The sequence below is a fragment of the Cherax quadricarinatus genome, chromosome 85 (assembly GCF_038502225.1).
Source record: "Cherax quadricarinatus isolate ZL_2023a chromosome 85, ASM3850222v1, whole genome shotgun sequence".
NCBI classification, from domain to species: Eukaryota; Metazoa; Arthropoda; class Malacostraca; order Decapoda; family Parastacidae; genus Cherax; species Cherax quadricarinatus.
In genome coordinates, this window is record NC_091376.1 from 19,263,250 (window position 1) to 19,280,366 (window position 17,117).

The 17,117-nt window shown below is 38.2% G+C and overlaps 1 protein-coding gene across 8 annotated transcripts in view; it reads right to left on the bottom strand.

Moving 5' to 3' along the window:
• The window catches only part of LOC128703100 (UDP-glycosyltransferase UGT5-like), a 104,065-nt gene that overhangs the window by 69,442 nt on the left and 17,506 nt on the right, over window positions 1-17,117 (bottom strand). For 5 of the 8 annotated variants that reach the window (XM_070103494.1, XM_070103499.1, XM_070103495.1 and 2 more), the window contains exons 2-3: window positions 11,720-11,890; window positions 11,233-11,481 (exon numbers count right to left, since the gene is read on the bottom strand). In XM_070103494.1, the coding sequence (XP_069959595.1) occupies window positions 11,233-11,481; window positions 11,720-11,890 (420 nt within the window). Of the gene's footprint in view, window positions 1-11,232; window positions 11,482-11,719; window positions 11,891-14,814; window positions 14,953-14,986; window positions 15,136-15,327; window positions 15,446-17,117 lie in introns of those variants that run through there. The other 3 variants (XM_070103496.1, XM_070103497.1, XM_070103500.1) reach the window with 3 other exon arrangements.

A 17,117-nucleotide genomic window follows, 5' to 3' on the forward strand; every position in this document is an offset into this window, starting at 1 on the left:
TTCTTTCATGACTGGCAGGTATATCTTTGTGTCATGCCTGGCATGTATGTCATTCTGTCAAGACTGGCAGGTATATCATTCTGTCATGACTGGCAGGTATATCATTCTGTCTAGACTGGCAGGTATATCATTCTGCCATGACTGGCAGGTATATCATTCTGTCATGACTGGCAAGAATATCATTCTGTCAAGATTGGCAGGTATATCATTCTGTCATGACTGGCAGGTATATCATTCTGTCATGACTGGCAGGTATATCATTCTGTCATGACTGGCAGGTATATCATTCTGTCATGACTGGCAGGTATATCATTCTGTCATGACTGGCAGGTATATCATTCTATCATGACTGGCAGGCATATCATTCTGTCATGACTGGCAGGTATATCATTCTGTCATGACTGGCAGGTATATCATTCTGTCATGACTGGCAGGCATATCATTCTGTCATGACTGGCAGGTATATCATTCTGCCATGACTGGCAAGTATATCATTCTGTCGTGACTGGCAGGTATATCATTTTGTCAAGACTGGCAGGTATATCATTCTTTCATGACTGGCAGGTATATCATTTTGTCATGATTGGCAGGTATATCATTCTTTCATGACTGTCAGGTATATCTTTGTGTCATGACTGGCATGTATGTCATTCTGTCAAGACTGGCAGGAATATCATTCTGTCATGACTGGAAGGCATATCATTCTGTCAAGGCTGGCAGGTATATCATTCTGTCATGTCTGGAAGGCATATCATTCTGTCAAGACTGACAGGTATATCATTCTGTAATGACTGGCAGGTATATCATTCTGTCATGACTGGCAGGTATATCATTCTGTCATGACTGGCAGGTATATCATTCTGTCATGACTGGCAGGTATATCATTCTGTCATGACTGGCAGGTATGTCATTATGTCATGACTGGCATGTATATCATTCTGTCATGACTGGCAGGTATATCATTCTGTCATGACTGGCAGGTATATCATTCTGTCATGACTGGCAGGCATATCATTCCTTCATGACTGGCAGGTATATCATTCTGCCATGACTGGCAGGTATATCATTCTGTCATGACTGGCAGGTATATTATTTTGTCAAGACTTGCAGGTATATCATTCTGTCATGACTGGCAGGTATATCATTCTGTCATGATTGGCAGGTATATCATTCTTTCATGACTGGCAGGTATATCTTTGTGTGATGCCTGGCATGTATGTCATTCTGTCAAGACTGGGAGGTATATCATTCTGTCATGACTGGCAGGTATATCATTCTGTCTAGACTGGCAGGTATATCATTCTGCCATGACTGGCAGGTATATCATTCTGTCATGACTGGCAAGCATATCATTCTGTCAAGATTGGCAGGTATATCATTCTGTCATGACTGGCAGGTATATCATTCTGTCATGACTGGCAGGTATATCATTCTGTCATGAATGGCAGGTATATCATTCTGTCAAGACTGGCAGGTATATCATTCTGTCATGACTGGCAGGTATGTCATTCTGTCATGACTTGCAGGTATATCATTCTGTCATAACTGGCAGGTATATCATTCTGTCATGACTGTCAGGTATATCATTCTGTCATGACTGGCAGGTATATCATTTTGTCAAGACTGGCAGATATATCATTCTGTCATGACTGGCAAGTATTTCATTCTGTCATGACTGGCAGGTATATCATTTTGTCAAGACTGGCAGATATATCATTCTGTCATGACTGGCAGGTATTTCATTCTGTCATGACTGGCAGGTATATCATTTTGTCAAGACTGGCAGATATATCATTCTGTCATGACTGGCAGGTATTTCATTCTGCCCGCTTGATATGATGATATTCAGTTTCTCCAGAGATTACATCAAGGCTGCTAATTTCGTCAGTGCTGAGTTTCTTAGTCTCTGACCAAGAAAACAAATGGTGCCATAGTCATTTCTATAGACCAGAAGGCTGCCTTAAGTATAGACGCTATGTCAGATTAATTTTCTGCCATTTTCAATATTTTCCCTTTTATTTATTTTTTTATTTATTCTGACATTTGTTGAATTCTTTCTTAATTAAACATTTTGAGCATTTTTCTCGACTTCATGCTTAAATTTCTCACTGACAACAAGACGTAGAAATAAATAGTAGATATTTCTCTGGCAATGTGTGAGCTACATGTAAACAAATATTGTTTAGCATCAAAGAATGTGATTAACATGTATTTTTATTTTGGGTAATAAAGAAATATTTGATCCTGAGAGAGCGACTTATGGAAGTAACTGAAAACAAAGTCATCGTGTGCTGCGCCTCCTAAACCTGTCGCCACTATATAAGCGCCAAACTCCAAGACTGTGCTTCAGTTCTTTCAAGACTACGGTGGTGTTCACCAGCTTCAAGCCTGAGGGACTGATTACCTCATCGTTTGTATAATTCTTCAAATTATGTCCTTTTACTGTGTTGATGAAACCACTGGCTGGCGAAACGTCTACAAATAGAGAGGAAATAGACACATATTGAACACGTGTTTAATTTTTCACAAAGAAATGAGATGCATTATGCACACTGATTAAAAACTAGTAAATTATATAATAAAAGTGAGCTCAGGAAATTGAGACAAATTACTTATGATTTTTTTCAACTAATCGGCAGTATCCCACCTAAGCTGGGTGACCTAGAAAAGAAAAAGGAAAGTTTTTCTTTTAAAATTTTATATTTTACACAGGTGTTACTAGCACCCTGCTGCCAGCATTTAGTAATTTATGCAGCAGAAAGTTTTACTAGCACCTTCCTTCTAGAATTCAGTAATTTATGTAGTAAAAGGTGTTACTAGCACCTTGCTTCCATCATTTAGTAATTTATGCAGCAGAAGATGTCACTAGCACCTAGCTTTCAGGATTTATCAATTTATGCAGTATAAGATGTTACTAGCACCTTGCTTCTAACATTTAGTAATTTATGCAGTAGAAGGTGTTACTAGCACCTTGCTTCCAGCATTTAGTAATTTATGCAGCAGAAGATGTCACTAGCACCTAGCTTTCAGGATTTATCAATTTATGGAGTATAAGATGTTACTAGCACCTTGCTTCTAACATTTAGTAATTTATGCAGTAGAAGGTGTTACTAGCACCTTGCTTCTAACATTTAGTAATTTATGCAGCAGAAGGTGTTACTAGCACCTTGCTTTCAGCATTTAGTAATTTATGCAGCAGAAAGTGTTACTAGCTATTGCTTCTATAATTCAGTAATTTATGTAGTAGAAAGCGTGGTTAGCACCTGCTTACATAAGAACATAAGTAAGAAGGAACACTGCAACAGGCCTACTGACCCATGCGGAGCAGGTCCATGTTCCTCCCCCCGGATTAGACCAATGACTTTACCAGCACCTTGCTGCTGCCATTTAGCAATTTATGTAGTAGTAGGTGTTACTAGCACCTTGTTTCCAGCATTTAGTAATTTATGCAGTAAGTGTTACTAGCACAATGCTGCCAGCAATTAGTAATTTATGCAGTAGTAGGTGTTACTTGCACAATGCTCCCAGCATTTAGTAATTTATACAGTCGTAGGTGTTACTAGCACCTTGTTTCCAGCATTTAGTAATTTATGCATTAAGTGTAACTAGCACCTTAAATCCAACATTTAGTAATTTATGCAGTAGGTGTTACTAGCTCTTTGTTGCCAGCATTAGTAATTTATGCAGTGGAAAATCTTACTGGCACACTGCTTCCTGCATTTAGTGATTTGTGCAATAGGTGTTGCTTACACCTTGCTGCCAGCATTTAGCAATTTATGCAGTAGGAAGTCTTACTAGCACACTGCTTCCAGCATTTAGCAATTTATAAGAACATAAGAACATAAGAACAAAGGAACACTGCAGCAGGCCTACTGGCCCATGCGAGGCAGGTCCAAGTCTCCTACCGGCTTAAGCCAATGCACCCAACCTAGTCGGGTCAGGTCACATTGACTTAAGGGAGGAACACGGCAACCGACCTGGTAGCACAAGCTGTCAGGTCCAACTCACACCCACCCACATCCACTCATGTACTTATCCAACCTATTTTTAAAGCTACACAACGTTCTGGCCTCTATAACTGTACTTGGGAGTTTGTTCCACTCATCCACAACTCTATTACCAAACCAGTCCTTTCCTATATCCTTCCTGAATCTGAATTTTTCCAACTTAAAACCATTGCTGCGAGTCCTGTCTAGGCTAGATATTTTCAGCACACTATTTACATCCCCTTTATTTATTCCTGTCTTCCATTTATACACCTCAATCATATCCCCCCTAATTCTACGTCTTTCTAAAGAGTGCAGATTCAGGGCCCTTAGTCTATCCTCATAGGGAAGGTTTCTGATACATGGGATCAACTTTGTCATCCTCCTTTGTACATTTTCCAGAGCCTTTATATCCATTCTGTAATACGGTGACCAAAACTGTGCAGCATAATCTAAATGAGGCCTAACCAAGGATGTATAGAGTTGAAGAACAACCTGAGGACTCCTATTATTTATGCTTCTTGATATGAAGCCAAGGATTCTATTAGCTTTATTGCCAACACTTATGCACCGTTGTCTTGGTTTCAGATTACTGCACTAGAAAGTCTTAATAGCACCCTGCTTCCTGCATCTAGTAATTTATGCAGTAGGTGTTACTAGCACTTTTCTCCCAGCATTTAGTAATTTATGCAGTAGAAGGTGTTATTAGCTCCTTGCTTCCAGCATTTAGTAATGTATGAAGCAAAAGTTGTTACTAGCACCTTCCTGCTAGCATTTAGAAATTTATGCGGTAGAAGTCGTTGCTAGCACCTGCTCCCAGCATTTAGCAATTTATGCAGTAGTAGGTGTTACTAGCACCGTATTTCCAGCATTTAGTAATTTATGCAGTAGGTCATTCTAGCACCTTGCATCCAGCATTTAGTAATTTAAGCAATAGGTGTTACTAGCACCTTGATGCCAGCATTTATAATTCATGCAGTAGAAGGTGTTACTAGCACCCTGTTTCCAGCATTTAGCAATTTGTGCAGTAGTAGGTGTTACTAGCACCTTGTTTAGTGCGTTTAGTAATTTGTGCAGCAAGCGTTACTAGTACCTTGCTGCCAGCATTTAGTAAATTAAACAGAAGGTGCTACTAGCATTTTGATGCCAGCATTTATGATTCATGCAGTAGGTGTTACTAGCACCCTTGTACCAGCATTTAGCAATTTATGCAGTGGTAGGTGTTAATAGCACCTTGCATCCAGCATTTAGTAATTTATGCAGTAGGTGTTACTAGCACATTGCTGCTAGCATTTAATAATTTATGCAGTAGGTGTTATTAGCAACTTGCTGCCAGCATTTAGAAATTTATGCTGTACTTGCATTTGTGGTCACAGTAGTGCCTATGCTAACCTTCCTATGGTGTAGAAATATACCTAGTTGAACGAATCTTATTGTGGCTAGCTGGTCCAGTGGCTAACGCGACGATCTGGAGTTTTTAGACTCTGTGACTGCGGGTTCAATCCCTCCCGTGGTATGGTTTGTTTGCAATCGTGTCATTACGATTTCGTGAGTCCTGTAGAAGGTGTTACTAGCACCCTGCTTCCAGCATTTAGTAATTTATGCATTAGAAGGTGTTACTAGCACCCTGCTTCAAGCATTCAGCAATTTTTTCAGTAACAGATGTTACTAGCACCTTGTTTCCAGCATTGAATAATTTGTGCAGTATCTGTAAGTAGCACCATGCATCCAGCATTTAGTAATTTATGTAGCAGATGTCACTAGCACCTTGCTGGCAGCATTTAGTAATTTATGCAGCAGGTATTACTAGCACCTTGTTTCCAGCATTTAGTAATTTATGCAGTAGGTGTTACAAGCACCGTGCATCCAGCATTTAGTAATTTAAGCAATAAAAGTGTTATTAGCACCCATTTTCCAGCATTTAGTAATTTATACAGTAGAAGGTGTTACTAGCACCCAGCTCCCAGCATTTAGTAATTTATGCAGTAGAAGGTATTATTAGCACCTTGCTTCCAGCATTTAGTACTTTATATAGTAAAAGTTGTTACTAGTATCTTCCTGCCATCATTTAGTAATTTAAGTAGTAGAAAGTGTTGCTAACACCCTGTTTCCAGCATTTACCAATTTATGCAATAGTAGGTGTTACTATCACCTTGTTTCCAGCATTTGATAATTTATGCAGTAGGTGTTACTAGCACCATGCTTCCAGAATTTAGTAGTTTATGCAGTACAAGGTGTTACTAGCACCCAGCTTCCAGCATTTTACTCGCCTCTTATGACACGCATGGCTTACGCAGTATGAATTCTTTTCCACTTCCCTAAGAAATTCTTATGAAATATACAAGTTAAATTACTGTTTATATAATTACGACAAAAGAGCAATAATCACGAGAATAAGTTAATAATCACAACAATAGATTACTAATCACGACAATAGATCAGTAATCACGACAATAGATCAGTACTCAAGACAATAGATCAGAAATCACGACAATAGATCTGTTATCACGACAATAGATTAGTAATCACGACAATAGATCAGAAATCACGACAATAGATCTATTATCACGACAATAGATTAGTAATCACGACAATAGATCAGAAATCACGACAATAGATCTGTTATCAAGACAATAGATTAGTAATGACGACAATACATTATTGATCAAAAGGAAAAATATGCAAATTTTGTAAGTCTATCAAACCAATACCTTGAAATGAATTTGATTACTTTGGGAGTCCTTCTCATCACTCATAACTCTTAATATTTCCGGTGCAGCTTACAAAACTTAGTATTTTTCAGACTGAAGCAAGTAATTAGCGGAACGTTAATTTGATGAGTTACGAGAAAATTCTGAATTGCATGAGCGTTTAACATAACAATGGTTAACATAACAGAGGCTAACATAACAGTGGTTAACATAACAGTCGTAAACATAATAGCTGTTAACTTAACAGAGGTTAACATAACAGTGTTTAACATAACAGTGGTTAACATAACAGAGGTTAGCATAATAGTGGTTAACATAACAGAGGTTCACATAAAAGTGTTTAACATAAAAGTGGTTAACATAAGTGTGGTTAACATAATAGCTGTTAACATAACAGAGGTTACCGTAACAGAGGTTAACATAACAGAGGTTAACATAACATTAGTTAACATAATAGCTGTTAGCATAACAGAGGTTAACGTAACAGAGGTTAACATAACAGAGGTTAACATAATAGAGGTTAACATAACAGAGGTTAACATAACAGATGTTAACATTACAGTGGTTTACATAACAGATGTTAACATAATATAGGGTAACATAACAGATGTTAACATAGCAGTGGTTAACATAACAGAGGTTAACATAACAGAGATTAACATAACAGAGGTTAACAAAACAGTGGGTAACATTACAGACGTTAACATAACAGTGGTTAACATAACAGAGTTTAACATAACAGAGGTTAACATAACAGGTTAACATAACAGAGGTTAACATAACAGCGGTTAACATAACAGTGGTTATCATAACAATGGTTAACATAACGGTGGTTAACAAAAACAGAGGTTTACATAACAGTGGTTAACATAACAGAGGTTAACATAACAGAGGTTAACATAACAGTGGTTATCATAACAATGGTTAGCATAACGGTGGTTAACAAAACAGAGGTCTGGTCACAGACCGGGCCGCGGGGGCGTTGACCCCCGGAACTCTCTCCAGGTAATAACAGAGATTAACATAACAGAGGTTAACATAACAGAGGTTAACATAACAGAGGTTAACATAACAGCGGTTAACATAACAGTGGTTATCATAACAATGGTTAACATAACGGTGGTTAACAAAAACAGAGGTTAACATAACAGTGGTTAACATAACAGAGGTTAACATAACAGCGGTTAACATAACAGTGGTTAACAAAACAGTGTTTTACATAGCAGCATTTAACATAACAGTGGTTAACATAACAGCAGTTAATTATCAGCGGTTAACATAGCAGCAGTTAATTATCAGCGGTTAACATAGCAGCAGCTAACATAACAGCAGTTAGCATAACAGCAGTTAACATGACAGAGGTTAACATCACAGAGGCTAACATAACAGCAGCTAACATATCAGTGGTTAACATACCAGCAGTTAACATAACAGCAGTTAACATAACAGCAGTTAATTAACATAATAACGGTAAACATAGCAAGCAGTTAACATAACAGCAGTTAACATAACAAAGGTTAACATCACAGAGGTTAACATAACATCAGCTTACATAAAAGCAGCTAATTAATATAACAGTGGTTAACTTAACAGCTGTTAACATAAAAGCAGTTAACATAACAGTAGGTATATAACTTTACAATAATTAACATAACAGCAGTTAACATAACAGCGGTTAACGTAACAGCAGTTAATTAACATAACAGTGGTTAACATAACAGCAGTTAACATAACAGAGGTTATCATCACAGAGGTTAACGTAACAGCAGTTAACTTAACAGCGGTTAACATAACAACAGTTAATATAACAACAGTTAACATAACACAGGTTAACATAACAGAGGTTAACGTAGCAGATATTAACATCACAGAGGTTAACTTAACTGTAGTTAACATAACAGAGGCTAACAACGATTGTTAAAATAACAGAGGTTAACATAACAGTGGTTAGTATAACAGTGGTTAACATAACAGTGGTTAATATAACAGTGGTTAACATAACAGAGGTTAACATAACAGAGGTTAACATAACAGAGGTTAACCTAACAGAGGTTAACATAACAGTGGTTAACATAACAGCGGTTAACATACCAGCAGTTAACATAACAGTGCTTAACATAACAGCAGTTAACATAACAGTGGTTAACGTAACAGCAGTTAGAATAGCAGCGGTTAACATAACAGCAGTTAACATAACTGAGGTTAACGTCACAAAGGTTAACATAACAGCAGTTAACATAACAACCGTTAACATGACATGAGTTAATTAACATAACATTGGTTAACATAACAACAGTTAACATAACAGTAGTTAACATAACAGAAGTTAACATAACAGCGGTTAACATAACAGCAGTTTTTAACATAACAGTGGTTAACATAACAGTGGTTAACATAACAGTGGTTAACATAACAGTAGCTAATAAACATAACAGTGATTAACATAACAGCAGTTAACATAACAGTGGTTAACATCACAGATTTTAATGTAACAGCAGTTAAATTAACAGCGGTTAACATAACAGCCGATAATATAACAGCAGTTAACATAACAGAGGTTAACGTAGCAGATATTAACATCACAGAGGTTAACTTAACAGCAGTTAACATAACAGTGGTTAACATAACAACAGTTAATATAACAGCGGTTAACATAACAGCAGTTAATTAACATAACATAGGTTAATATAACAGCAGTTAATTAACATAACAGTGATTAACATAACAGTAGTTAATTAACATAACAGTGATTAACATAACACCAGTTAACATAACAGTGGCTAACATCACAGAGATTAGAGTAACAGCAGTTAACTTAACAGCGGTTAACATAACAGCCGTTAATATAACAGCAGTTAACATAACAGTGGTTAACATAACACAGGTTAACGTAGCAGATATTAACACCACAGAGGTTAACTTAACAGAAGTTAACATAACAGAGGTTAACATAACAGTGGTTAGCATAACAGTGGTTAACATAACAGTGGTTAACATAACAGTGGTCAACATAACAGACGTTAACATAAAAGAGGTTAACTTAACAGAGGTTAACATAACAGAGGTTAACATAATAGTGGTTAACATAACAGAGGTTAACATAACAGAGGTTAACATAACAGAGGTTAACATAACATAGGTTAACATAACAGAGATTAACATAACAGTTGTTAACGTAACAGCGGTTAACATAACAGGGGTTAACATAACAGAGGTTAACATAACAGAGGTTAACATAACAGAGGTTAACATAACAGAGGTTAACATAACAGAGGTTGACATAACAGTTGTTAGCACAACAGAGGTTAACATAACAGAGGTTAACATAACAGAAGTTTACATAGCAGAGGTTAACATAACAGAGGTTAACACAACAGAGGTTAACATAACACAGATTAACATAACAGGGGTTAACATAGCAGAGGTTAACATAACAGAGGTTAACATAACAGGGGTTAACATAACATAGGTTAACATAACAGAGGTTAACATAACAGGGGTTAACATAACATAGGTTAACATAACAGTGATTAACATAACAGAGGTAAACATAACAGAGGTTAACTTAACAGAGGTTAACTTAACAGAGGTTAACATAACACAGGTTAACATAACAGTGGTTAACATAACAGAGGTTAACATAACAGAGGTTAACATAACAGAGGTTAACATAACAGAAGTTAATATAACAGAGGTTAACATAACAGAGGTTAACATAACAGAGGTTAACATAACAGAGATTAACATAATAGGGGTTAACATAACAAAGGTTAACATAACAGTGGTTAACGTAACAGGGGTTAACATAACGTAGGTTAACATAACAGTGGTTAACATAACAGAAGTTAACATAAGAGAGGTTAACATAACAGTGGTTAATATAACAGAAGTTAACATAGCAGAGGTTAACATTACACAGGTTTACATAACAGAAGTTAACATGACAGAGGTTAACATAACACAGGTTAACTGCTAATGAAAAATCATTCAGTGATTTTCTTTTATTTTTAGTAAAAGAACATTAGATATACTTTGATCACTTTAATATTGTGTTCAATAATTCTCGTTAAGTTCTACCTAAATTCTATATAATACCAACAAGATGAAGAATTTGAGACATGCCCAACATTTGGGTATCTTCATCTGTAGACGTTTCGCTCACCAGTGTCTTTATCAATACAATGCAAGGACATAATTTGAAGAATGTAGAGTTATATACAGAAGATGAGGTAATCAGTCCCTCACTAACTTCAAGACTGAGGGACTGATTACCTCATCTTTATTATACAATTCTACATTGTTTAGTTATGTTTTTGTACTGCCTTTATAACTGATTGGTGAAACGTCTATAAATAAAGACACCCAGATGTCGGACATGTGTCTAATTCTTCATCTCTAGCTAAGCACCTGTAAACTTTCCTTAATACATTTTATAATAATGGTCTTTGATATATATGACTTACTACGTCTTACACTACACTCAAAAGTAACATTCGAAGAAACATTCAAAGTAACATTCAAAGTAACATTCTTACCTCGTTAAATCCATGATCTACCATAAAGAGATCAAACTCTTTCCTCCTCTCATAAAGTTTTTTCACTTTAGGAACTTTGTAAAAGTTGCTTGCAAATGTGGGAAGAATTTCGGCAAATATTGACCAGGAGCTAATCCAGTCATTTCTATATTCAAACATGTTCGCTTGTTCAACTTGAGGAATGCCATGGGTGATCTCAGTGATGTTAGGATGTTCAAAAGTTCCCGAGCTGTTGGCTAGTATTGTTACCTAGGTGAAAGATGTAGATGCAATATTGTTACCTAGGTGAAATATATAGCTGCAATATTAGGGGAAATTTGAGAGATTTTAGTCTAAGTGGCTATGGAAAATTTCCAGCATGTTAGATGAAGACTGATTTTATTCCAGTTAAAAATCTACTGCCTTCATTGTTTCATTTGCAGCAGATGAGATCTTTGCTTCATATCTCAAAAAATCACTGATCACTGGAATCAGAGTATTGTCTCACCTGGTGTCCACGGTCAGCCAGAGCCCTGGCAAGCGGAATGAAAACGTTCTTGTGACTCTGGGAGGAGACTGGAAGAAGCATCATTATCTTGTATTGTTTTTCAGGAGGAGCTAATTCCCCAGCTACCAACACCATCACAGCCGCCATCATTGCATACGTTGCTGCTGACATCTATATGCAACAAGTGGTAAGTCAGTGAATGTAATACTTATACAACGTCATAGTTATTCACAACATGATTCTTCTGAAATAAGTTTACAAATAATTTGTCTAAAAGGAAAGTACTCACTAAACAGTCTTCAGTTCGGTAAACACAGATAACCCGCACATAGAAGAGAGGAGCTTACCACGACGTTTCGGTCCGACTTGGACCATTTACAAAGACTTTGTAAATGGTCCAAGTCGGACCGAGACGTTGTCGTAAGCTCCTCTCTTCTATGGGCGGGTTATTTGTGTATCGTTCCAGTCACGGTATTGTGTCTTTTATTATTATTCAGTTAGGTAACCTCGCTTACTGATTTTGGTGGGACTGTATATAAACGGAATTAGCACAAGAACTGTTCAAAACAGACACTGAAATCTGGAGGAAACGGAAATGGAAGGAGGAGAGTCATAGGTTACTGATTATCCATTGGTTTCACGAGACTGAGGGGAATGCTCAAAGAAATTTAAGTGAAATGCGTGACATTTTAGGAGATTTGGGAAGTACTCGACAAGGGAGGCCCAAACTGACTCTCAAAAGAAATGGAACGAGACAAGATTATGTGACTTAATTCACAGTTAGTGTAGTTACAAAGGTATCAAGGAGTGTTGAGAAAGATACGTTACCAAGCACTAGGACATAAAATAAATATGTCTTCGTGAGTGCTTATGTGTCTCTCGAAACCAGTTTCATGGCAGTTGACAGTGATAAGGAATATGATATTGTTTATTTGGATTTTAGTAAAGCCTTCGACAGAGTACCTCACAAGAGACTCTTAAGAAAAGTGGCAGCTCATGGTATAGGAGGTAAAGTTCTAGCATGGATTGAGGCATGGCTTACCAATAGAAAGCAGAGAGTTAACATTAATGGAGTGAAATCTGAGTGGGGATTAGTCACTAGTGGCGTTCCACAAGGATCAGTTTTAGGCCCTCTCCTGTTCATAATTTACATTAATGACCTTGATGAGGGGATTACTAGTGACATGAATAAGTTTGCTGATGATACAAAGATAGGCCGTATAATTCACTCTGAGGAGGATATCAATGAACTCCAGGACGATTTGAACAAATTAATGTCTTGGTCTGAAAAATGGCAGATGAAGTTTAATGTGGATAAGTGTAAGGTACTTGCCCTTGGTAATGAAAATAACCCTCGAAGCTATAATCTAGGTGAAGTAGAGCTTACCATGACTTGGGAGTCATGGTAAGCAGAAATCTAAAGTGTGCGCAACAAGGCCAACAGATTACTTGGATTTATCTCAAGAAGCATAAGTAACAGAAGTCCAAAAGTTATTTTACAGCTCTATACATCACTAGTGAGGCCTCATTTAGATTATGCTGCTCAGTTTTGGTCCCCTTACTACAGGATGGACATAGACTCATTAGAGAACATACAGAGAAGAATGACTAAAATGATTTACTGTGTAAGGAACCTCCCGTATGAAGATAGACTTAAAGCCTTAAATCTCCACTCTCTGGAGAGGCGTAGAATGAGGGGAGATATCATTGAAGTGTATAAGTGGATGACGGGCATAAACAAGGGAGACATTAATAAAGTACTGAGGGTGTCGAACCAGGTAAGAACCAGGAATAATGGATTTAAGTTGGATAAATTTAGATTTAGAAAGGACATAGGCAAGTACTGGTTTTCTAACAGAGTTGTAGATGCGTGGAACAGTCTTCCCAGTGGGGTGATAGAGGCTAGGACCTTGGGTAGCTTTAAGAAGAGACTGGACAAATATATGAGTGGGAGGGGCTGGGTTTGATTGGTGTCATGGGGTACGGGAGTTATTTCTTGGGTAGCTTTAAGTGGATGTCGTTATGATAAGGACCTGCCTCATATGGGCCAGTAGGCCTTCTGCAGTGTTCCTACATTCTTATGTTCTTATAACCCACCAGAGAACAGCAGGAGGCCAAGGCAAGAGTATGATGAGAGTAATAGAGCGATGGTTGACACACTGGCTGAGGCGGCCAGAGGGGCTCATGTGAGCAGGGCAAAGCTACTGATCATGGGTGACTTCCACCACAAGGAAATCGATTGGGGGCCAAGAAACGTGGAGGGCTAAGATGATGGAGGTGGTACTGGAAAACGTCATGTACCAACACGTAAGGAATACCCCCAAGAAACAGGGGAGGATGAACCAGCGAGACTGGACATAGTATTCACCTTGAGTAGTGCAGATACTGAGGACATCACATATGAAAGATCAATGGGGGCCACTGATCGTGTGGTTTAAGTTGTGAGTACATAGTAGAGTTACAAGTGGAGGGGGAAGCAGGAAGGGCTGGATGAATGAAGCCAAACTACAAGAAAGGGGACTACGTGGGAATGAAGAACTTCGTGAATGGGGTTCAGTGGGACAGAGAACTGACAGGGAAGTCAGTAGAAGAGAAGATGGAATATGTGACTACAACATGCGAGGAAGCTGAGGAGTGGTTTGTATCCAAGGGTAACAGGAATTATGAAAAAGCCATGGTGAGCCCTTGGCTCAAACCAAAGGTGCAGGGAGGCAAAAACCAAGTGTGCGAGGGAACTGAAGAAATATAGAAGGTAGGGGACCCAGGAGAATAAGGAGACCAGTTGTAGAGCCAGAAATGAATATGCACAGGTAAGACGGGAAGCCCAAAGGCAATATGAGAATGACATAGCAACGAAAGGTAAGTCTGTGTGAAGGTTTACTCAGCTCTGTAACAACTTAAGTCAGTATTACCAAGGCTGGCTTCTCCTCAGAAAAAATAATGAATAGAACAAGAAATAATAATTCACAAAGATAAACACTTTATTATTTAGTAATGCAAAGATAAAACATTTAAACATGAAAGTGTATCTTACTTGAAAGAAAAAGGAAAAATGAAATGGAAAAATGACATTTGAATTAAATGCTAATATGTACAGTTATACTGGGGTGTCTGGTTGAGGTTGACACCGTCTTGTAGAAATTGTAGCCGTTACTGATGATGTGGGGGGGAGGTCACTGGTGTTGAGTGACAACCCAACGACTAGTTCTTCACAGAGTCTATAGCCTTGAATAGTCAGTCCAGATGACAGGAACGCAGGTTCTTTACCACTACAAAGATGAGGGGTAGTTGCCTGCTGTTGCCTACAAGTAATCAGGTAGGTAGATCAAAAAGTGATGTCTCAGGACTTTTTTTTTCAGTCCATTTCCTTCAACACGTGTCGTTGGTTGGCAGATGACCCGAGCTGTCATTCCAAGCTGGAAAGAGACAAATGTTACCCACTGCTTAAGAAATCACTCTCCATGATAAGTACAATATTTAAAAGCAATGGTTATTATCGAAAAGCATAACATGGAAATCAAGGCTGAAAAGACTAAGTTTATTAGTGATCAAAAGTGAAGCTTTCAACCAATATATCCACTAGAATAGGAGCAGAGGCTTTTACTTACAGTTGTGCTGGGAGCTGTGAGTCAAGTGATTACTGTTTGACCGGAGCCCCACACGTCACCTTTCGAGATGGGGAGAAAAGGGGGGGAATAGCGGGAGCTAGACTGACCCCACCTTAACACGCAGCCGGCAATCAAAGTATCGTCACCATATACTCGCTCGCTACTCCTATCCGTTGAACTTTTCCCTCACACTCCCCCATACCAAGACTTATAGTCAAGGAGTATAAGAAGAATAGGCGAGGAAAAAGTTCTAACACGAAGTCGCGTAAGGCACCAAATCTTCTACTGACTGTCACGACTTAACCAGTCAGAGAAATAATTGGATGAACCATTGATATACACAATATGAAACTTAAAAGCTTGGAGTGCCAATGTCCACCTCAAGTGGCGACTGTTGGTTCCCTTAAAAGTTTCTAGGTATATCAAAGATTTGTGATCTGTCTCTAAAATAAATTCTTTTCCAGTAAATAAAATTTAAGTTTGGAGATATCCCACACAAGGGCCAAACTTCTCTTTTGGATGGTGGAGTATTTCGTTTCTGCAGGAGGGAAGTTCTAGATTTAGTAAATATACAGGGAATAGGAGTGTGTGTATTTTGTGCAGTATGCACCTGACACCTATTGCAAGAACTATACTTCTTTGTAGCCTGTAAGTACATGCTTGGCCAAAAATAAGTGTGCTTGAGTTTATGCCATGTCTTACGATGGGCCAAGTGTTTGGTCACTGGCAAATCATGAGCCATTTGAAGAACAGTCTCTCGACATGGTTTAGGAACAACAAGGAGGGAATAATCTATCGCTGAAGAATGAGATTTAAATACAGATTTATATAAGATACCATTAATATATTCAAACTTATGAGATACGTATCTCCCATGGATAACTTTGTTGTTAAAAGCTTGATTATGACAATCCCGAAGTGAAGGGCAATTGTGCTGTAAATTGACAAAGTCATCCTTGGATATAAAATTTGGGAAAATGAAAGGAATTACAGTGAGAGAAGAGGAGGTAGGAGAAGCCGGGTATATGGTCTGTGCTCGAGTCAAGACATTGAGAGTGCTGGAGACAATACCCTTACTTTCACCTGACGAGTGAACAGGTGATCCTGCTACCTTACTATTGAGAGCAGTATCATCTGTTTCTACCCCCAAATGAACTGTATGAGATAATGCAGCTTCTGGTGCGGAATTGTTCAGGGGCTCATTTAACTTGCAAGGAAGAGGAGCTGGAAAATTTAGGTCCATGGGTGGTGATGAAAGATCCGCCTCCAAAGGAAGAACGGCACCTTTAACGTTACCCTTTATTATAGAGCAAGTAATTTGGGCTAGTACCGCATTATTCCAACCTGTGAACCATTTAGTTTTCAAATAGCAACGTATTGTATGGAAAGTATTTTCACGACCCAAGTAGTCTGAAAGAATAGAGGACATACGAGAGGTTTTAAAGTTAGGGAACAGTTTGTCCGAGATTACGATGCACGTACATCCAGTGTCACGTAATATGTCTGAGACTTTTGTACCATTAACTGTTCCTGAACAAAAAGGTGCCTGGTCATTACCGTCAACAAAACATCTGCCAACTTTCTCTATTTTCTTGGAAGGACAATCTGGACGTTTATGTCCGATACCACCACACTGATGACATGTTGGTATAATAGCTGGTGACTTTTTTTCTAAAGTAGGCTTCTTAACCTTTGGTTCAGGTGAACCATTGTCCTTAGGGATCGATCCCTTTAGGTCTTCAGAGGAATTGTGAGCCTCAGCATACAAGTCAGCAGCCTCAGCAACTTCC